Source organism: Diceros bicornis, chromosome 12 (genome assembly GCF_020826845.1).
Source record: "Diceros bicornis minor isolate mBicDic1 chromosome 12, mDicBic1.mat.cur, whole genome shotgun sequence".
NCBI lineage: Eukaryota > Metazoa > Chordata > Mammalia > Perissodactyla > Rhinocerotidae > Diceros > Diceros bicornis.
In genome coordinates this window covers 54,993,780-55,016,018 of record NC_080751.1, presented here as the reverse complement: position 1 = coordinate 55,016,018, position 22,239 = coordinate 54,993,780, and the positions used below count along the sequence as shown (strand labels likewise).

General features: G+C 34.5%; 1 protein-coding gene across 2 annotated transcripts in view; it reads left to right on the top strand.

Moving 5' to 3' along the window:
* The window catches only part of BABAM2 (BRISC and BRCA1 A complex member 2), a 454,600-nt gene that overhangs the window by 49,256 nt on the left and 383,105 nt on the right, over positions 1-22,239 (top strand). For both annotated transcript variants that reach the window (XM_058551529.1, XM_058551530.1), the window contains exon 3: positions 1,148-1,224. In XM_058551529.1, the coding sequence (XP_058407512.1) occupies positions 1,148-1,224 (77 nt within the window). The remainder of the gene's footprint in view (positions 1-1,147; positions 1,225-22,239) is intronic.

Below are 22,239 nucleotides of genomic sequence, written 5' to 3'. Positions count from 1 at the left end.
TTTATAAACTGGTGTTTTTATTGGCCCCTAAAGATAAAGATGAATAATCAACCTAGTGATTTATGTTAAATATATCTGAGTTAAAGTTTCTTTCTGGTTCTTTTCTCTTTCACGTTCATATAGTTTTGGGAAAAAGTGATAATAAATCTAATATGAGGTCTGAGTTAGTTTTTTTAGAGCCCACAGTTCTCAGATTTATTTTCAAATGACTGTTGCCCTTCAAAGGTCATCTAGGAAAGTTGTACGTTTATTCCAGCAATGCTTCCATCCATTAAACTGCTTTTGTAGGTTCTTTTTCAGAAATGCTTCAGAGCCAGTTTTGGAATTATGAAAGAAAATTATCCTCCTTGCTTACTTTATAAATTAAAAACCTCATTTTTTTAAACTAAATTAAGACATATAATTACTCACTTGACTTCATATTAGTGTTTTTTTAATTTGTGAAGCCAATATTGCTGTTATGCAGTTGAAGTTATGACTTATAAGATCATGAAAGATATCTTGTAAAGTAAACCTGTGTAAACAGCAAAGAATATTGTATAACTTTGTGAAGTAATAGGTTAAAAAAAAAAACAAGCTGTTGAGACCTGAGTGACTAACTCACCCTCCCTTTTAAATTTGCATTTTATCTGAAACTGTGCGAAGTGCATTGTGCTCTTCTGCAGATGTAAGGTATGGGGTGCCAAATCTAGAGGAAGCGCTATACCTATGCGGAAAGAGAGAAAACCATCTGGTACCAGAAAAAGGCCCCAAGTGGGCTCTTTTTAGTACTGAGTGAAAGCTAAGAGTCTATATTTAAAATATGACCATAAAGCTACTCTTCTTTTACGATTTTTGGCATCAAAGACTATAGACCTGTTTTGAGTGATATACCTATTTTAAAAGTCGAGATACACTTCTTTGAGAGAAGTCGTTGAAACAGTGCAGGTGTTTGTTGTTAGAAGGCATGTGAGTTTTATTGTGAAATAAATGAATTATTTGTTTTAGGGCAAGTCTTATTGTCTTGGCCTCCATGACCATTAAGGGCTTTTATTTTGTTCGATAAGCCAGTGTTTTAATCTTTTATCTATAAGGATCACTTTTTTAAATTAAATATCATAAATATGTGGGGTTTTAAAAAAGTCTTTTCTTCTCTTTTTTTTTAAAGCTGCACATCATTGACTCCTGGACCCAACTGTGACCGATTTAAACTGCACATACCATATGCTGGAGAGACATTAAAATGTAAGTAAATTATGACTGTTTTACTGAAAATGTAGATTACAGTGCTAGTTATTGGACTTTGTGCTCTAGTTTTTATTTCTGGCTGTTTGGTGTTATCTCCTAAGATATTGATCACTAGGATTTACCTCTTTTTAGAAATTTGTCTTTCAATTCTGGTTCAATCAAAGTAAGGCAGTCAGCAGGGAATAAGTTGTGGTCAAATAGGCAAACACAGAAATTCTTAATTTTTGGGCATGTGCAGTAATTCTTATATATTTTTTTTCTCCATAGGCAGATCTTAGGTAATACCCCAATGAAGAGTCTACTGCTTTAAAATATCTGACCATTTAGAAACAGTTTTTAGGTAGGAATGGCTGCTGCCCACCACTACTGCTAGCTGCCCTGTGGAACCACTGTTGCCAAGCACCATTATCCATGATCTACTCCTGATTGCCACCTGAGTATAATAAGTCCTACCTCAAAGACTCTTGGCACAGGTTAGGAGTGTCAACATGTTATCTCTTTTATAGCAAGGGTCAGAAATGCAAATGGCTACAAGGTCCAGACTAGTAACATAAATGAGGGAAGCAGGCTAGGTGTGGCAAATTGGGCACACCTACCCCATCTCCAGGAGACTGCCTCTATTGATTTATTGAGAGAAGGTGGAAATCTGAACTTAATATATAAATTCTGTCAGTTTTAGATGTTGGCCACTTTTTCAAAATTAAAAACCAACATTGTGCCAACATTGTGCAGGCCAAACCAAATGTGTGTGTGGGCTGCTTTGAGCTCTTGGACTACTGGTTTGTGACCTCGATGAATAGTGTGCAAGACCTACCATTGGATTTGGTCCACCATCAGCAGCCTCTGTCTACATTACATCAGCCCTTCTCTGCCATTATTTCAGTATTGAAGCTCTAGGTTAGTGTGGAAATGGCTTTGGTTGGTTAGTATCAATAATCTCTTTGGGAATTTTCTCTCTTGAAGCTATACTTGTGGTGAACAGGTTATTAAAGTCTCTCTATTCTTAAAAAGAAGAAAAAGAACATAGATGTTAAAGATGGGACAGATGAGTAAACAGTGCCTTTCAGACCATGGACTGTGTATTTTACCATTATAGGCCAGGAGGGGCCACATCTTAGTATTCTATAGAATCACTCTATCTTAAATTACTAAATGCAATGTAAAGTGAAAAATTTGTGACATGCTGACGTGTTAACCTTGCATTATTAGATCATTCTCTGGAAACCATTAAAATACAAAAGAATTTCAGCCACCTGTGGTAGTGGGACAGATTAGATTGCTACTTTTTTGGAAAAAATCAACTAAATTTAAAAGAAATATCAAAGTTTATCATTCACATGGTTAAAATTTTAAATAGTTCAAAAATTTTTAATTAGTTTAAAAAAAATTTTTTTTAAATAGTTCAAAAATATATGAAAATAGTAGTTCTCTGTCCTGTTTCTCTCCAGTCCCAGTCCTGGTCCCCAAGGGAACCACTTAAAAATTTTTACAATTGTTTCAGTGTTTAGTTCTCTGGGGATGATCTCCATGTATCTAAATAATATGCTTATGCCTCTGTTTCTTGACTTATCAGTTTTAGATATTATTATCTTTTGACTTCCTGCTCAGGTGTATGAGGCATCAGCCTGTTTTCACTGCACCTTTTATCTCTCTTTCTCCTCTTCTTTAGTGCAATTATTTCACCACTATTGGTTCCTGTGTTGGTTAACCTGTAACTTTAAAATTTTTACTTTTTTTTTTTTTTTAAGATCACTTTAGGCACTGTATTGTACAGTTAAATGAGTAGTCCCTAAAAATTTTTATTAAATGCCTGGCACACAACCAGCACTGTTATTACTTAAGCACAATCTCTATGCAGTAATGTGGAACACTTTATACTTTTATTTAGTTTCCCATTAAGAAACTAACTATTAGTGTCTTTTGGCTTCTTTGTAAGATGAAGATATTAGCCCCTGCTCTTCCTTTACCTCCCAACTTTTGTCTTCTGTTATTTTCCTTTGGCCTTGTCAAGATTGATAACTTATTGACTGTTCTAAATCTATAATTGTCTTCTGTGCTTTGTCTGTGAATTGCCTGAATGATTCTCTGTAGGCCTGCTCCTGCCCAATTATCACTTTGGGATTCACCTTTATTATTCTCTTGGATTTGACCTTATTTTGTAGAATCTATGTATTGAAAATTCTGTTTTGGGGCTAGCCCGGTGGTGTAGCGGTTAAGTTCGAGTGCTCTGCTTCGGCGGCCCAGGGTTTGCAGGTTCAGATCCCGGGCGCAGACTGATGCACCACTTGTCAAACCATGCTGTGGCGGTGTCCCATATCAACTAGAGGAAGATGGGCACGGATGTTAGCTCAGAGCCAATCTTCCTCAGCAAAAAGGGGAGGATTGGCAATGGATGTTAGCTCAGGGCTAATCTTCCTTACCCAAAAAAAAAAAAAAAATTCTGTTTTGTAGAATTATTTCCTGGTAAACAGGTTATCCCCTTATCTTGCTGGAACACAGTCTCAAATAACTTGCTCAGATTCCACTCCTCCCTCCACCCTTCCACCTTTCCTGTTGCCCTTCTGCTAATTTTTTATTACTACCGTCAGAATTACGTATCTTAATTTCTAAGAGCTCTTTCTTGCTCTTGCTCTCTGTTCCTCTTTCACAACATCTTGTTCTTATTTTTTGAATACAGTATCTTAAAGGCTTTCAAAGGGTATACATTTTTTAAAAAATTTTCTTCTGTTTTCTGAATGATTTTAATTTTCCCCAAGGATTATATTTTTGTTTGTTATCGTTTTTTCCCTCTGTTATTCTATAGCCATTCCTTAAATAAAAGGTGGATTTTGGTTGTCCATTTCTGTTTAAGATAGACAAGAAAACTCTGATTGGGGCTTCTGTATAGGTCAGCTGGGCTTATTGAGTGTGTGGGTTGATGGTGGGTGGGCTATTAGTATGAGGAACCCGTGTGTGTCTTATTTTGGAGTTAAACTGTTCTAGCTCTTCCTCAAATAGTTTGTTCTATTTCTTTAGAAAATCCTCTGTGTTTTTTTCTTGGGGATACACATCTGGTCACCATGCCATTTTTGGGGCGTGGGTATATAGATTATTCCCCGTGGAGCTTTTAGTTAATCTCCCTGTTCTTAGCCCCATGTCTCCTCCTTGCCTCTGCTTACACCGGATGACTGCAAGTTTTTATGGGTTTACCAGGACAGATGGCTTCCTCCTCATCAGTAGCCTCTTCCTCACATTATTGCAGCCAAAGCTTTCTTTGCCCCGTCTCCTCAAGTCCTGCTCTTGCACCTGCATGCTGCCTTCTAGGAATTTGTTGAAATATCTCATCTGCTGATTGCTACTCCCTTCCCTTCCTCTTCACTCTCCTGTGTGTTTTGGATTTTTATCTTTCTGTTTCTTCACTATCATTTAATGGGAGGATGGGTCTTAGAAGAGAGAAGAAATACATGTGTGTGGTCAGTCCGTAGTCTTAAGCCAGAAATAACGTGACTTCACAAGGATCTTTTGAGCTGTATGAATTTATGTTAGGAAGCATTTAGTAATATCCTGTATCCTCTCATTACCATAAGATTTTCACAGGAAACCTCTTATAACGTAGGTGATTAGGATATTTGGACTGGTATTCACATTATAAGTTAATTATGTCCTGTCAGGCTATTGCTTGATATCATCATTATATACTAGGGACTTAATTTAGCCCATAGAATGCTCTATAATTGAATAATAAGTGAACTTTGTATACTGAAGTTCTTGCACATTAAATTGTGTGAAGATTCTAGCCTTAAGCATCCCACAAATAAAAGGAAAAGGCAATTGATTATGGACACTATATTTACACAAGTTCGTTGAATTGGAGGAATGTTTTTTTTTTTCTTCTGAAATTCTTGATATTATTTAGGAAGGCTTTCTGAAGGATGTTGGGCATATGATTAAGTTTAGTGTTGGAACCAAGGTATGGCAGGGAGTGCAGAGCCAGGGAAAGATTTGATGTAACAGACTAGAGCAAAGTGCTGTTATGAACAAATTCTTTGTACGCTTTGGGAAAATATAGTGTTTAAGATGCCATTTCACCCCTTGCTTTAAAAAATTATCTGAAAAACTCTTAGATTGGTACCCTTTGAGATACCCCAGTGCTTCAATATGGAGGCCAAACTATAAACCTCTTTAAATTTCCACATGGAAATTTTTTTTAATATCTGTTGAAAATGTGATAGAATCCTCAAAAATAAATGAAATTAACTATAGAAATAATGAAACATGTCACTGTTCTCTGACAGTGTAAAAATTGAAAAATTTACATAAGGAAAATAAGAACAAATAAACACATAGTTAAAACTCAAGTGAAGATTAGTTGAACCATTTTTATTGGAGCTGGTGTTTTACAAATCTGCCCACATAAATTTGTTCGTCATTGATTACATAGTAAGTTTATTTTATTTTTCTTATTTTGTATAATGTTTAGGCCATGGTTATTTAAAGTTTCTTTCTTTGTAACTGTACTTATTTTAAAATTATTTCAGAATTAATTAATTAATTAAATTTTAATTAATTAATTAAAAAATTCAATTTTTTAATAAATGTGTCTGAGAGGAGTTTCTTGAGTCATGATGTGTTGATAGTAGTAGTAATGTAGAACACTTAGATATTTTATTAACTTCAGTAATTAGTATAGCTTCACTCCGTGCATGATTTGAAGTTCATGGAAGTAGATAATTTACTGTATCAATGAAATTTATTGTAAAGGAATAAATCTTTCATGGCAAATCATGAATTTGTAAAGAATTGGTTTTTCCCTCTTAGAGAACAGTAAGATTTTGCATTGCTGTAAAATTAATGTTAGACTTACTCCTTTTACTTTTTACTTCTTTGTTTTATTTAAAAGAAACCTTGCAAGGACAAAGACTTTTACATGTTTTTACTCCATCAATTTTTATAGCGTTCAGTCTATTATATCCAAGATCAATAAGGATATAGTGGTTAATTATCACAAGATTGGTGATTGAGTTCAACCTCCTATAACTAACATAATATTCGTCTTTAGATAAACAAATACAATTCTTTACAACAAACATTTTAGCAAATGTAGTTTTCTAAAACAAATATACATAATTGAAAAGTTATGTAGTTTAATAATCCTTGGAAAATAACTGTCACAGCAAACAGAAAAGCTTTTTGCCCTATTTAGGACACAGACCTAGAATGAAACCTAATTTTATGGTGACAAGAAACTGAATAAGTATAGATTTAAATTATATTCTATGGTAACTACTAGATAAATATTCTTTTACCTTTATCTTTCTAAGCAAAGGGTAATGGCTAACTCAATGCTTTACAATCTCAAAATGGTTTATATAAACAACTTCTTTATCTAAAGTTTTTCATTAAATCCTATTGAAAACTTGTGGTGTGTGGTTTAAACTATAATTTTAACCAAGGCTGAATCAAAGTATTTGGTGTTTAAAGTAATTTTATTTCATAACTTATGCTCAGTGAGGTTAGAGATAGAGACTGTTTATTAAATTATATCTTTAGTCCCTAGCACAGCAAAGATTCAATTAAATATTTGTTGAAGGAATGGAATAAATGCATGCATGAATTAATGAATCTTAGTGTTCAAATTTTTGTTGGTTGAAGTATAATATTATAAAGAATGTGGCATTCCGTGACTATATCAATCTTTTGCCAACAGAAATTCAGTCTTTACAAGTTATTTATTATACAAAGAACTTGTAATTGGAACATTGCTTTTAACAATTCAGAAAACAGGAAGGACATACAGTACTTTGCAGATTTGGAGTCTGTATAAATTTTGTATTTATATTTGTATATTTTACTCTGCCCTCTTGAAGCAGATTAATGAAAATAGCATGTAACTAAATTTTATATTTCAGAATATTTTATACATTAGAAAACAGTTCTTCTATAAATGTATCATCTGTGAATAAAGGAAACTTTGTGCAATTAATGAGAATGAGAATGAAAGACAAAGGAGAGGGCATATTTCTACCCATGAATTCATGAATTGATTCCTACAGAATTAGCCACATGCAAAATTAAATAATTGAAATAAAAAAGACCAGAAGATTACAGTACATTAGGAATGACGTTATTGTTTTCTCAGTTCTTTTAATGTGAAGAGACACTGTTGGACAGTGAAAGAGTTGCCAATTTGTGTAAGATTCTCATGGAAAATATCAGAGGATATCTGAATTAAAGAGAAGTCCTTGAATTTCACAATTGTAGAAGAGACAACTGGTGCTTAAACAAGATTGGAAAAGTCAATCTTCAGTGATTAAGATTGATTTAAATAAAATACATGTTAATGTCTAGGATGGTGCCACTAAAATGAGTGAAAATTGACCAATTATAGCAAAAATCACAGAGGAAGATCAGTGAGCTTCATGCATATTTGTAGAAACAGCCACCCTAGTCACGCTCTACAGCACTTAGCTCTTAAAGAAATTATTGTATTTTTGTGTACCCTACTTAATAGGGCAGGGAGTGAGGCTGTTTTGCTCATATTTTATTTCCAGTCTTTAGCTTATTGCCTGGCATTTGGAGGGGCTCAATAAGTGTTTGTGGAGTGAATGAACCATGTTCTTTCTTTGGATCTGGCAATGATGGAAATGAAAGAACTTGGAAGTATTCTCAGTTTTGCAAGTTCTTTGAATAACACTATTTATGTAACTATAAAGAGAGATTATTGAAATACTTTTAAGTTATATCAAGCAAGTCTACGGCCGGTAAATCAAATGGTTTGCTAACATTCGTTTTAAATTTGAAATTATCTTTTGTTTAAAATTTCTATTTTTCATACTAACAATTTATTTTAATCAGAGATTGTTTGGTTATAAGAAACCCATTGGAACAAACATAAATTAAAGAATTTATTTGTCTTTATAGGGAATTAAATGAATTCTGTGGTGCCTAAGGGCAGGAAATATAGCCAGGCCTCACAGGGACTGGAACCAGGGACTGGAGGGATGATAGACACCCTAGTAGCCAGTCAGCATCTGTGTCCTTGTTTGTCTCTGTCTTTCTCCTGTAAGGTATTCTATTGTCGCTATATTCACTTTATTCTTTTTTCCCAGGATTTCTCTGTTTCTCCTCACATAGAGTAGAAGTGGCTTCCTGAGCCCGCTATATGGTAATCAGTTCAAGGCCACCAGAGACAGTCTATGGTCTTTGAGTCTAAATTCCTGGGAGAGAGGGTCTGATTGGCAGCTTGGGCTGGGTGTCCACTTGTGATCTAGTCATATGGCCAAGAGTTCTGGGTCATGTATTATGAACCTGGGTACTGGAGGCCAGTTTTAGCACAAGGTAAGCATGGGCTGGGCAGGTGCCCAGAGAGGTATCTATTCCACTATTTCAGGAATTCTTTCTAAAGAGCTTCTAAATGAAACTATAGACATTTTCCCTTTATCTTTAACAACAGAAGCAATACCATTGTTTATCATCTGAGAAGAATGATGACTGTTTCAAAGCCATTTGCAACAGAGTGAAGAAGTCATGCCAAAAAATTATCTCCAAAGGTATTGAAGTTGAAGACTTTTTCAGAAGAAAAGTCTTTTTTCAGAAGAAAAAGTGAATAAAATAGATTATGATTGGGATAATACGTTTTCTGCCATGTCCGCAGAGGAGCAGTATAAAACTACTGTTTATTTCCAGGCTTTGATACTACATCACAAAATTTAAATTTTTATTTTTTGGAGAATGATTACAACAAAATGAAACCACTCTGAGAACTGCTATTAAATGGAATGCACTGTTTAATTAAACAGTGGTCAAACATATGCAAAGATTTTTACAGACATATTGCAAATAGTGTTCCAGAAGTTCTACTTTACTGAATCTTGAAATTCAACTTCATTTTTGATCCTGTCTCCTTAAGTGGTTTGACTGCTGTGTGTGTGTGTGTATTAACACAGTGCTTCTTGCATCTCAGGTCTAAGACATATTACTTTGTCTTAGCCAATCAGCATAGTAAGCTTAGAATGCCTTTTTTTTTTTTTCCTGCTCTATGTCCTCTAAAATCTTTCTTATGCAGCATGGTGTAGAGGGACCCAGGGGCTTGATGCTGATGGCTGTCAAGCAGAAACTGAACACCAAACTGGTAGCACCTGAAGGACCCGGTGGTGGTGTGGTTTGTTGTATCAGCTGAAAGAGATATTAAGGTTCTGTTGATATAATGTTATCTATAAGAATTTTGTACTTTGTTTGGTTTGTTATTACACCTTATATCTTGAACTTTGGCCAGTAGATCCAAAAGCTGGCTGCAGTGGCTATAGCTGTTGGCAATTTTGTTGGGATGACAATGTTGTTTTATGTAAAATTTCTTTTATTGTTTAAAATAAATAATCTGTTTGGGACACGTTAACTGAGTAATCTTTCTGCTTTAACCCTTTCCCCCTCCCCTTCAATATTTTAGTGACTGAATCCCTCAGCCTAGCATTCAAGCCTCTCACAGTCTGCCATTCCAGCCTTCCAGTGCCAGCTCAGCTGACAACAGTCCAAGTCATAAGCCTACACAACCGATTTGCTCATTGTACTTCTCAAATACCCTGCTTTTCCTGTTTCTGCTTTTGTTCACACTGTTTTGGCTTCCGTAGGATGGACCAAGGAAATAATAAAATAGCCTGACTGATTTGTGACATATTTGATTCCTCATTTGCACTCACAAATCTGCCTCTCTAATGGATGTGCTGTCTATGAGGTTCCTTGGCCAGCTCTCTTCTAGTCTCCAAGATCACCTGCAAGGAGAGTAGGAGTTAACTGTTTTTAATATGATTTGTAACACTTGAGCTAAGTAAAAAGTTGGACATGATGTCCAGGGACTTAATACTTTGCATCATGCTGAGAGGCATAATTTTCCTTGGTAGCATAGTTCATTTTACTTTTATTTTTATCTTTTTAAAAGATTCATTTACTTAAAGATTATTATTATCGAGCATTCAAGGTATTTTTAGAGGCTAATTAGGGAGGCAGGTCACCTTTGATTTAGAGAATGTTCTAAAAAATGCTCATTGAAAGGCAAGTAAGAAGTGCTAATTTTGTGGATTAGACAGTATCTCTCCCTTAGATTTTGAGGATTCCTTTGTCCTGATATTTCAGAATATTTTATTTTCTTGGAATTCATGGAATGTTAGAAAAATTTTATGAATAGCAACTAATGTTATTAATTTAAATTTGTGAAGTCAGTTCAGTTATAGCTAATTATATATATAATCTGGCTTTGATGCTGATGATAGTTTATTAAAAAATGATAGGTATATTTGCTAAACTGACTTATTGATCATTTACTTTTTAGAGAGTTAGGCTTGTTTATGTACATGATCTCATTTAGTCACACAGTAAAGCTGGGATAGAAATTTATATCCCACTTTTCAATATTAACTTTATTGAGGTATATAGAGTAAATATAAAATGTACTCATTTTAAGTGTACAGTTCTGTACTTTATTTTGGCAGTTGTAAAACCTGTGTAACTACACTGCATTCAAGATACAAAAGATTTCCACCCCCATGGATAGAGAACATTTCTTCCCCTCTACAAGTCAGTCCCCTCCACCACCATCCCGCTAATCCCTGAGCCTTATTTTCTCTCTGAGACTATAAAACAGTTTTGCCTCTTTTAGAATTTCATGTACTAAATGGAATCGTAAAGTATGTAGTTTTCGGTGTATGGCTTCTATCATTCAGTTTTTGAGATTCATCATATTATTTCTTGTATCAGTACTTTGTTCCTTTTATTGCTGAATAGAATAACATTGTATGGATATACCACAGTTATTTTATAATTTTATTTATTTATTTATTTTTTCCCCCAAAGCCCCAGTAGATAGTTTTATGTCATAGCTGTACATCCTTCTAGTTGCTGTATGTGGGATGCGGCCTCAGCATGGCCAGAAAAGCGGTGCGTTGGTGCGCGCCCGGGATCCGAATCCAGGCCGCCAGCAGCGGAGTGTGCGCACCCAACTGCTAAGCCACAGGGCCGGCCCACCATGGTTATTTTAAATTCATTCATCTATTGAAGGACATTTGGATTGTTTCCAGTTTTTGACTATTACGAATAAAGCTGCTATTACATTTTTGTGTGGAGATAGGTTTTCATTTTCTTGGGTAAATACTTAGGAGCGGTATTGTTGTGTTGTAAGCTAAGCATATACTTAACTATATAAGTAACTGCTAAACTTTTCCAAACTGGTTGTACTATTTTGCATTCCTACTAGCAATTTACGAGCAGTCTAGTTATTCCATATTCTTGCCAACATTTAGTATTGTTGGTCTTTTTAATTATATCCATTCTGGTGGATATGTATTGGTACCTCATTGTGGTTTTAATTTACATTTTCATGTGCTTATTGGCTATTCATATATCTTTTGTTGTGAAGTGTCCATATCTTTTGCTGAATGTTTTGATTGGATCATTGGGTTTTTTGTTGAGTTATAAGTGTTCTTTATATAGTTTTGAAAGAAGCTGTTTGTCAGTTAGTCAGTATTTTCTTCCAGTCTGTTGCTTCCCATTTCATTTTTTTAGTGGTATGTTTCCAAGAGCAGATGTTTTTAATATTGATGAAGTACAATTTAACAATTTTTTCTTTTAAGGTTTATGCTTTTGGCTTCTTGTTTAAAAAATCTTTGCCTATCTGAAGGTCTTAAAGATTTTCTCCTAGAACCTTTATATTTTTACCTTTGACATTTTCATTTTTGATCTATTTTGAATTAATTTTGACCATATATATATTAGTTAACCATTTAAGTGTGGGTTCATTTCTGGACTTTACATTGTATTCCACTGATATGTCTATCATGTATATGTCTATCATATTCCATGATATATCTATACATGTATATTTACATTGTATTCTATTGATATGTATGCGAGTACAATACTGACTTGATTACTATAGCTTTATAGTAACTCTGTCAATCAGGTAGTGTAAGTCCTACAGCTTCTTTTCCAAAACTGTTTTGACTATTCTAGGTGCTTTGTATTTTCATAGAAATTTTAGAAGCAGCTTGTCAAATGTCTACGAAAGTCCTGCTGCGATTGCATTAAATCTGGAGATCAATTTGTAGAGAATTAACATCTTAATAACATTGAGTCTTCCAATAGATAGAAATGGTAACTTCTCTATTTATTTAGGTCTTCTTCAATTTCTTTCGGTATTTTTAAGTTTTTGGTGAACAAGTCTTATACAAATTTTGTTAAATTTACCTCTAAATATTTCGTTTTGTAATGCTAATTTATAGTATAAATATTTTTTTAACTTTCTTTTTCTAATTCTTTGTTGCTAATCTATTGATATTGTGAAAATTAATAAAAGGAAACCTCATTTAAAGTGGAGTCGAGAGGCCAGAAGGGGGAGCTCTCATGTACCACCACCCATTGTCCTCCACAGACCCCAAACAGGAAGAGATGTACCTTGCATCTCCAATAGGAAGTGGCCTACTTTATTACCCTTTCTCCTTGCCCCTCCAACAGGCCCAGCCAATGGGAAAATGCCACAACTCAGCCAATGAGAAACCATCGCAACCCCAGACTCCTACTCTCTTCCAGTGGACTTTTGCTCCTACCTGTCCCTCCTAACTTCCTTCTTTTTCTCTATAAACTAATATTTTCTCTCCTTTCTTTGCTAGACTTGCTTGTGGTTGCCATAGCTTGCTTGTCCCAAATTGCAATTCTCTGCTCTTCCCAAATAAACCCGTTTTGCTGGTAAAATAACTGGCTGTTTTATTTTTAAGGTCAACAGTACAATTGATTTTGGTATATTGACTTTCTATGCTGCTAAGTCCTTATATCTACTTATTAGTTCTGGTAACTTTTTTTAGATTCCCTAGATATTTTCTTAAAAACAATCATATCGCTCATGAAAAAGACAGTTTTGTTTCTTCCTTTCCAATCTATGTGATTTATGTTTCTTATTCCTGCTGTATTGCACTGAGTTGGCCCTCTAGCAAAGTATTGAGTAGAAGTGATGAGATCAGACATCTTTGCCTTATTTTCTATCTTAAGGGGAAGGTGTTTAGTCTTTCATCAAGTATAATTGTAAGTTGTAGGTGCCCTTTATCAGTTTGAGAAAGTTCCCATGTATTTTAACTTGCTGAGAGTTTTTATTTTGAAAAGAATTTTATTAGTTTAAGTGCTTTTTTTCTCTGTAGTGGTTTATCTAATTCTGTTAATATGATGAATAAACTGATTTTCAAATGTTGAACCAGTATTGCATTTCTGAGATTAATCTCACTTGATCATTATGTATTATCCTTTTTATATAATACTGTATTTGATTCAGTCATATTCTTTTTGTTGTTGTTGAGGAAAATTGGCCTTGAGCTAACATCTGTTGCCCATCTTCTTCTTTTTGCTTGAGGCAGATTGTCCCGGAGCTAACATCTGTGTCAGTCTTCCTTTATTTTTTGTATGTGGGATGTCACAACAGCATGGCTTGACGAGTAGTGAGTAGGTCTGCTCCCAGGATCTGAACTGGTGAACCCTGGGCCGCTGAAGCAGAGTGCGTGAACTTAACTACTACACCACTGGGCTGGCCCCTCTTTTATATTCTTTTAAGGATGTTTACATCTATATTTGATGCTGTATTTCTATACTTTTCTTGTACTTGGTTTTGGTATCAAAGTAATGCTGGTCTCATAAAATGACGGGAAGTGTTCAGTCCTCCTCTGTTTTCTGAAAGAGTTTGTGAAGGATTGATTTTTATTTCTTTCTAAATGTTGATAGAATTTACCGCTGAAGCCATCTAGGCATGGAGTGTGTGTGTGTGTGTGTGTGTGTGTGAGTGTGTGAAGGTTTTTACCTATGAATGCAATTTCTTTAATATCTGTTGGCTAACAGATTATTTAATTATTCTTAAGTGACCTTTTGGAGTCTTGTCTTTCAAGAAATTTGTCCATTTCCTCCAAGTTGTTGAATGTATTGGCATAATGTTATTCATAGCATTCCTTTATTACCCTTATAGTGCCTGTATGATCTATATTAATGTCCCCTCTTTCATTCCTGACGTTGGTAAATTGTGTCTTTTCTCTGCTTTTCTTGATGAATCTAGCTAGAGGATTAACTATTTTATTGATCTTTTCAAATAACTGGCTTTTGGTTTCATAGATTTTTCTCTGTTATTCTGTTTTATATTTCATTGATTTCTACCCTTTACTATTTTTGAGAATCTCTGCCTTTTAATTGGAATGTTTAGATCATTTAACTTTAATGTAATTACTGCTATGGTTGGATTTAAGTCTACCATCTTGCTACTTCTTTTCTATTTGTTGCATATGTTTTTCATTCCTTTTTTCTTCTTTTCCTGCCTTCTTTTGGATTAATTAATATTTTAGGATTCCATTTTGTCTCTGCTCTTGGCTTCTTAGCTATACCTCTGTGTTTTATTTTTTCCCATGACTGCTCTAGTGTTTAGACTATGCATCTGTAACCTTTCACAAAGTTAAAAATATTATAGCTCTTCGTTTATAATGTAAGAACCTAACTATAGAATATATTTCTTTTTCCCCTAACACCCATCCCTGCCTCTGTCCTTTGTGCTATTGTTGTCATACATTTTATTTCTTCATATGTTATAAACCTCACAGTACTTTGTCTTTAGTAAAATGTTGAAATCTTTTGCCAATTTTTTTTAAACTGGGTTATTTTTCTTATAATTGAATTTTGAGAGTTCTTCATATATTTTGAGTACAAGTCCTTTATCAAATATGTTACTTGGGAATATTTTCTCCCTGTCTGTTGCTTGTCTTTTCATTGTCTTAACAACTCTTCTTCCAAAGAGCATAAGTTTTGATGATGTCCGATTTACCTTGTTTTTGGACCATGCTTTTGGCGTCATGTAAGAAACTTTGCCTAACCCAAGTCACCGAGATTTTTATCCTATGTTTTCTTCTCAACATTTTATAGATTTAGGTTTTATATTTAAGTCTGTGATCCATTTTGAGTTAATTTTTGTATGTTTCAAGATATGGTTTTTATTTTTTTTGTATATGGATACACAATTGCTCTAGTACTGTTTGTTGAAAAGAATATTCCTTCTCTTCTGAATTGCCTTTTGCACCTTTGTCAAAAATTAATTGTGCATATATGTGTGAGGCTCTTTCTGGACTTTCTAGTCTGTTCTGTTGATCTATATGTCTAACTTTATGCTGATACCACACTGTTTTGATTACTGTAGTTTTATAATATGTCTTGAAATTAAGTAGTATAAATACTCTAAATTTGTTCTTTTTTTAAAAATGATTTTGAAAATTCTCGGCCCGTTTCCATTTCCAAATAAAATTTGGAATCAGCTGTCATAAAATTTGGAAAAATAAACTAATTTTTTAGTTTTCCATATTTTTTAGTATTCCATGTACAGGTCTTGCACTTCTTTTGTCATGTTTATTCCCAAATACTTAATATATTTTGATGCAATCGTAAATTGTATTGTTTTTAAGTTTCAGTTTCTGATTGTTCATTGCTCGTATGTAGAGATACAATTGATTTTTTGTCTATTGATCTTGGATCCTGCACCCTTGGTCAGCTCATGTCTGAATTATAGTAGCTTGTATGTAGATTCTATAGGATTTTCTACATAGAAAGTTGTGTCATCTGTGCATGACAATTTTATTTCTACCTATCCAATCTGAATGCCTTTTATTTCTTTTTCTTGCCCTTGTGCACTACATAGAATCTCTTACGTACTGTTAAATACAAGTATTGAGACCTGACATTCTTACCTTTTTCTAGGTTTTAGGAGAACAGCATTTAACCTTTCACCATTAAGTATAATTTGTCTGTGTATTTTTCACACGTGCCCTTTATCAGTTTGAGGAAGTTCCTCTTTATTTTAGTTTAGAGTTTTTGTTTTGTTTTAAAAATCAGGAATGGATGTCGGAATTTGGCAAATACTTTTCTTCATCTATTGAGATGATAATGTGGGTTTTTTTTTTTTAATGTTATTAGTAAGTGGATTTCATTGGTTGATTTTTATATATTCAACTTACCTTGCATATCTGGTATAAACTCCAGTTGGTCATGATATATTAGCCTTTTTATATATGGTTGGATTCAATTTGCTAAAATTTTGTTTAGAATTTTGCATTTATGTTCATGAATGATGTTGGTTTGTAGTTTTCTTTTAATGCTTTTTACTGGTTTTGGCATCATAACAAAACTGGCTTCACAATAGAATGAGTTGTGAAGTGAACCCCTTTGTTCATTTTTTTTGGAATGGTTTGTAAAGAATTCATATTATTTCTTCCTTAAATATTTGGTGGAATTCACCAGTGGAACTATATGGGCCTGGAGTTTCCTCTGTGGGAAAATTTTAAAATACAGCCATGCGTCGCTCAGTGACTGGGATGTCTTCTGAGAAATGCGTCGTTAGGTGATTTCATCGTTGTGCGAACATCATAGAGTATACTTACGCTAAACCTAGATGGTATAGCCTACTGCACACCTAGGCTATATGATACTAATCTTATGGGACCACTGTCGGATATGCAGGCTGTCATTAACCTAAACATCGTTATGCTGAGCATGACTGAACCAATTAAATTTCCTTAATAGATATGGAATATTCAGGTTACCTACTTCATCTTGAGTAAGTGTTGGTAGTTTCTATGTTTAAAGGAGTTTGTCTATTTCATCTAAGTTGCTGAATTTATTGGCTTAGAGTTTTTCATAAAATCTGTAGTGATGTCACCTCTGCTTTTCCTGATATTGGTAATTTGTTTCTTCTTTTTTTATCTTTAGCAGTTTGGCTAATTTTTATTCATCTTCTTAAAGGACCAGCTTTTGGTTTTATCCATCTTCTCTTTTATATTCTGTTTCGTTAATTTCCATTCTGAGCTTTAGTATTTCTTTCTTCTCTTACTTTGAGTTTACTTGCTCTAATTTTTCTAGTTTATTAAGGTAGAAGCTGAGGTCATTGATTTGAGATCTTTCTTCTTTTCTAATATTGGTGTTTAATGCTGTAAATTTCTATCTAAGTACTGCTTTAGCTGTATCCCACAAGTCTTTTTTATTTTTACATTTTTTTTAATTTTTTGTTTATTGCAGTAACATTGGTTTATGACATTGTAAAAATTTCAGGTGTACATCAGTATACTTCTATTTCTGCATAGATTACATCATGTTCACCACCAAAATACTAATAACAACCCATCACCACACACATGTACCGAATTATCCCTTTCACCCTCCTCCCTCCCCACTTCCCCTCTGGTAACCACCAATCCAATCTCTGTCCCTATGTGTTTGTTTATTGTTGTTATTATCTACTACTTAATGAAGGAAATCATACGGTATTTGACCTTCTCCCTCTGACTTATTTCACTTTGAATTATAGCCTCAGTGTCCATCCATGTTGTCACAAATGGCTGGATTTCATCATTTCTTAGGGCTGAGTAGTATTCCATTGTGTATGTATACCACAGCTTCTTTATCCATTCGTCCCTTGATGGGCACTTAGGTTGCTTCCAAGTCTTGGCTATTGTGAATAACGCTGCAATGAACACAGGGGTGCATGTACCTTTACAAATTGGTGTTTTCAAGTTCTTTGGATAAATACCCAACAGTGGAATAGCTGGATCATATGGTAGTTCTATGCTTGATTTTTTGAGGAATCTCCATACTGTTTTCCATAGTGGCTGCACCAGTTTGCACTCCCACCAGCAGTGTATGAGAGTGCCCTTCTCTCCACATCCTCTCCAACACATGTTGTTTCCTGTCTTGTTAATTATAGCCATTCTGACGGGCGTGAGGTGATATCTCATTGTAGTTTTGATTTGCATTTCCCTGATAGTTAGTGATTTTGAACATCTTTTCATGTGTCTGTTGGCCATCTGTATATCTTCTTTGGAGAAATGTCTGTTCAGGTCTTTTGCCCATTTTTTAATTGGGTTGGTAGTTTTTTTGTTGTTGAGATGCATGAGTTCTTTATATATTTTGGAAATTAAGCCCTTATCAGAAGTATGGGTTGCAAATATCTTCTCCCAATTGTTAGGTTGTCTTTTCGTTTTGTTGATGGTTTCCTTTGCTGTGCAGAAGCTTTTTAGTTTGATGTAGTCCCATTTGTTTATTTTTTCTATTGTTTCTCTTGCCCGGTCAGACGTGGTGTTTGAAAAGATGTTGCTAAGACCGATGTCAAAGAGCGTACTGCCTTTGTTTTCTTCTAGAAGTTTCACAGTTTCAGGTCTTACATTCAAGTCTTTAATCCATTTCGAGTTAATTTTTGTGTATGGTGTAAGGTAAGGGTCTACTTTCATTTTTTTGCATATGGCTATCCAGTTTTCCCAACACCATTTGTTGAAGAGACTTTCTTTTCTCCATTGTATGTTCTTGGCTCCTTTGTCAAAGATTAGCTATCCATAGATGTGTGGGTTTATTTCTGGGCTTTCGATTCTATTCCATTGATCTGTGTGTCTGTTTCTGTGCCAGTACCATGCTGTTTTGGTTACTATAGCTTTGTAGTATATTTTGAAATCAGGGAGTGTGATACCTCCAGCTTTGTTCTTTTTTCTCAGGATTCCTTTAGCTATTCGGGGTCTTTTGTTGTTCCATATAAATTTTAGGATTCTTTGTTCTATTTCTGTGAAAAATGTTGTTGGAACGTTGATAGGGGTTGCATTGAATCTATAGATGGCTTTAGGAAGTATGGACATCTTAACTATGTTAATTCTTCCAAACCAAGAGCACAGAATATCTTTCCATTTCTTTGTGTCTTCTTCAATTTCTTTCAGAAATGTTTTATAGTTTTCGGTGTACAGATCTTTCACCTCTTTGGTTAAGTTTATTCCTAGGTATTTTATTCTTTTTGTTGCAATTGTAAATGGGATGGTATTCTATTCTTAATTTCTCTTTCTGCTACTTCGTTGTTAGTGTACAGAAATGCAACTGATTTTTGTATGTTGATTTTGTATCCTGCAACTTTACCATATTCGTTTATTACTTCTAAACGTTTTCTGGTGGATTCTTTAGGGTTTTCTATATATAAAATCATGGCCTCTGCAAATAGTGACAGTTTCACTTCTTCCTTTCCAATTTGGATCCCTTTTATTTCTTTCTCTTGCCTTATTGCTCTGGCTAGGACTTCCAGTACTATGTTAAATAGGAGTGGTAAGTGGGCATCCTTGTCTGGTTCCTGTTCTTAGAGGGATGGCTTTCAGTTTTTCACCATTGAGGATGATATTAGCTGTGGGTTTCTCATATATGGTCTTTATTATGTTGAGATACTTTCCTTCTATACCCATTTTATTCAGTGTTTTTATCATAAATGGATGCTGTATCTTGTCAAATGCTTTCTCTGCATCTATTGAGATGATCATGTGATTTTTATTCTTCATTTTATTAATGTGGTGTATTACGTTAATTGATTTGCGAATGTTAAACCATCCCTGCATCCCTGGAATAAATCCCACTTGATCATGGTGTATAATCTTTTTAACCTATTATTGTATGCGATTTGCTAGTATTTTGTTGAGGATTTTTGCGTCGATGTTCATCAGTGATATTGGCCTGTAATTTTCTTTTTTTTTTGTTGTCCTTGTCTGGTTTTGGTATCAGGGTAATGTAGGCTTCGTAGAATGATTTAGGGAGCTTCCCCCCGTCCTCAATTGTTTGGAAGAGTTTGAGAAGGATAGGTATGAAGTCTTCTTTGAATGTTTGGTAGAATTCACCAGAGAAGCCGTCTGATCCTGGACTTTTATTTTTTGGGAGGTTTGTGATTATTGTTTCGATCTCCTTACTGGTGATTGGTCTATTCAAATTCTCTACTTCTTCTTGATCCAGTTTTGGAAGATTGTATGATTCTAGGAATTTATCCATTTCTTCCAGATTGTCGAATTGGTTCGCATATAGCTTTTCATAGTATTCTCTTATAATCTTTTGTATTTCCGAGGTGTCTGTTGTAACCTCTCCTCTTTCATTTCTGATTTTACTTATTTGTGCCTTCTCTCTTTTTTTCTTGGTGAGTCTAGGTAGAGATTTGTCAATTTTGTTGACCTTTTCAGAGAACCAGCTCTTGGTTTTATTAATTTTTTCTATTTTTTTTTGGTGTCTATTTCATTTATTTCTGCTCTGATTTTTATTATTTCCCTTCTTCTACTGATTTTGGGCTTTGTTCTTCTTTTTCCAGTTCCTTTAGGTGCATTGTTAGATTGTTTATTTGAGATTTTTCTTGTTTGTTGAGATAGGCCTGTATCGCTATAAACTTCCCTCTTAGAACTGCTTTTGCCATATCCCATAAATTCTGGCATGTCGTATTTTCGTTTTCATTTGTCTCCAGGTATTTTTTGATTTCTCCTTTGATTTCTTCATTAACCCAGTCGTTGTTCAGTAGCATTTTGTTTAATCTCCACGTATTTGTGACTTTTCTGATTTTCGTTCTATAGTTGATTTCTAGTTTCATACCGTTTTGGTCAGAAAAGATGCTTGGTATTATTTCAATCTTCTTAAATTTATGGAGACTTGTTTTGTGGCCTAATATGTGATCAATCCTGGAGAATGTTCCATAAGCATTTGAAAAGAACCTGTATTCTTCAGTTTTTGGATGGAATGCTCTGTATATATCTACTAGGTCCATCTGTTCAAGTGTGTCATTTAAGGCCAATGTTTCCTTATTGATCTTCTGTTTGGATGATCTATCCGTTGGTGTAAGTGGAGTGTTAAAGTCCCCTACTATTATTGTGTTACTGTCTATTTCTGTTTTTATGTCTGTTAATAATTGCTTTATATATTTAGGTGCTCCTAAGTTGGGTGGGTAGATATGTACAAGTGTTATATCCTCTTGTTGGATTGTTCCCTTGATCATTATGTAATGCCCTTCTTTGTCTCTTTTTACAGTTTTTGTTTTAAAGTCTATTTTGTCTGATATGAGTACTGCTACCCCAGCTTTCTTTTCATTGCCATATGTGTGGAGTATCTTTTTCCATCCCTTCACTTTCAGTTTGTGACCTGTCTTTAGGTCTGGAGTGTGTCTCTTGTATGCAGCATATATATGGGTCTTGTTTTTTAATCCAGTCAGCCACCCTATGCCTTTTAATTGGAGCATTTAGTCCATTGACGTTTAAAGTAGCTATTGATAAGTATGTACTTACTGCCATTTTTTAACTTTTTTTTTTCTCAGTATTTTAGTAGTCCTTCTCTGTTCCTTTCTTCTTCTATACAGAAATGATGGTCACTTTAGTTTGACCTCTGTCTGAAAGCTGTACTCTTAACTCCCCTCCTCCCTCCTTTTATGTTTTGATATCATATCTAACCTCTTTTTTGTGTATTTGTATCCATTACGTTCTAATCATGGAAATAGATAGTTTTTCCTATTTGTGGTTTTCTCTTTTCCCCTTAAATCAGTCCCTTTAACATTTCTTGTAGCACTGGTTTCTTGATGACAACCTCCTTTAATTTTTGCTTATCTGGGAAAATTTTGATCTCTCCTTCCATTTTGAATGATAACCTTGCTGGGTAGAGCATTCTTGGCTGTAAGTTTTTTCCTTTTAGCACTTTAAATATATCATGCCATTCTCTTCTAGCCTGTAAGGTTTCTGCTGAGACGTCCCCTGATAGCCTTATGGGGTTTCCTTTGTATGTAACTTGTCTTTCTCTTGCGGCTTTTAGGATTCTCTCTTTATCTTTAATTCTGGACATTTTGATTATGATGTGTCTTGGTGTGGGCCTCTTTGGGTTTATCTTGTTTGGGGCTCTCTGTGCTTCCTGCACCTGGATCTGTTTCCTTCCTTAGGTTAGGAAAGTTTTAATCTATTATTTCTTGAAATAGATTCTCTGTCCCCTTGTCTCGCTCTTCTCCTTCCGGGACACCTATAACACGGATGTTAGCGTGCTTGATGTTGTCGCAGAGGTCCCTTAAACTGTCCTCACTCTTTTTAATTCTTTTCTCTTTTACCTGTTCACCTTGGGTAATTTCTTCTAGTCTTTCGTCCAGCTCACAGATCTGTTCTTCTGTATCCTCTACTCTGCTTTTGAGTCCCTCTAATGAGTTTTTCATTTCCAGTATTGTATTCTTCA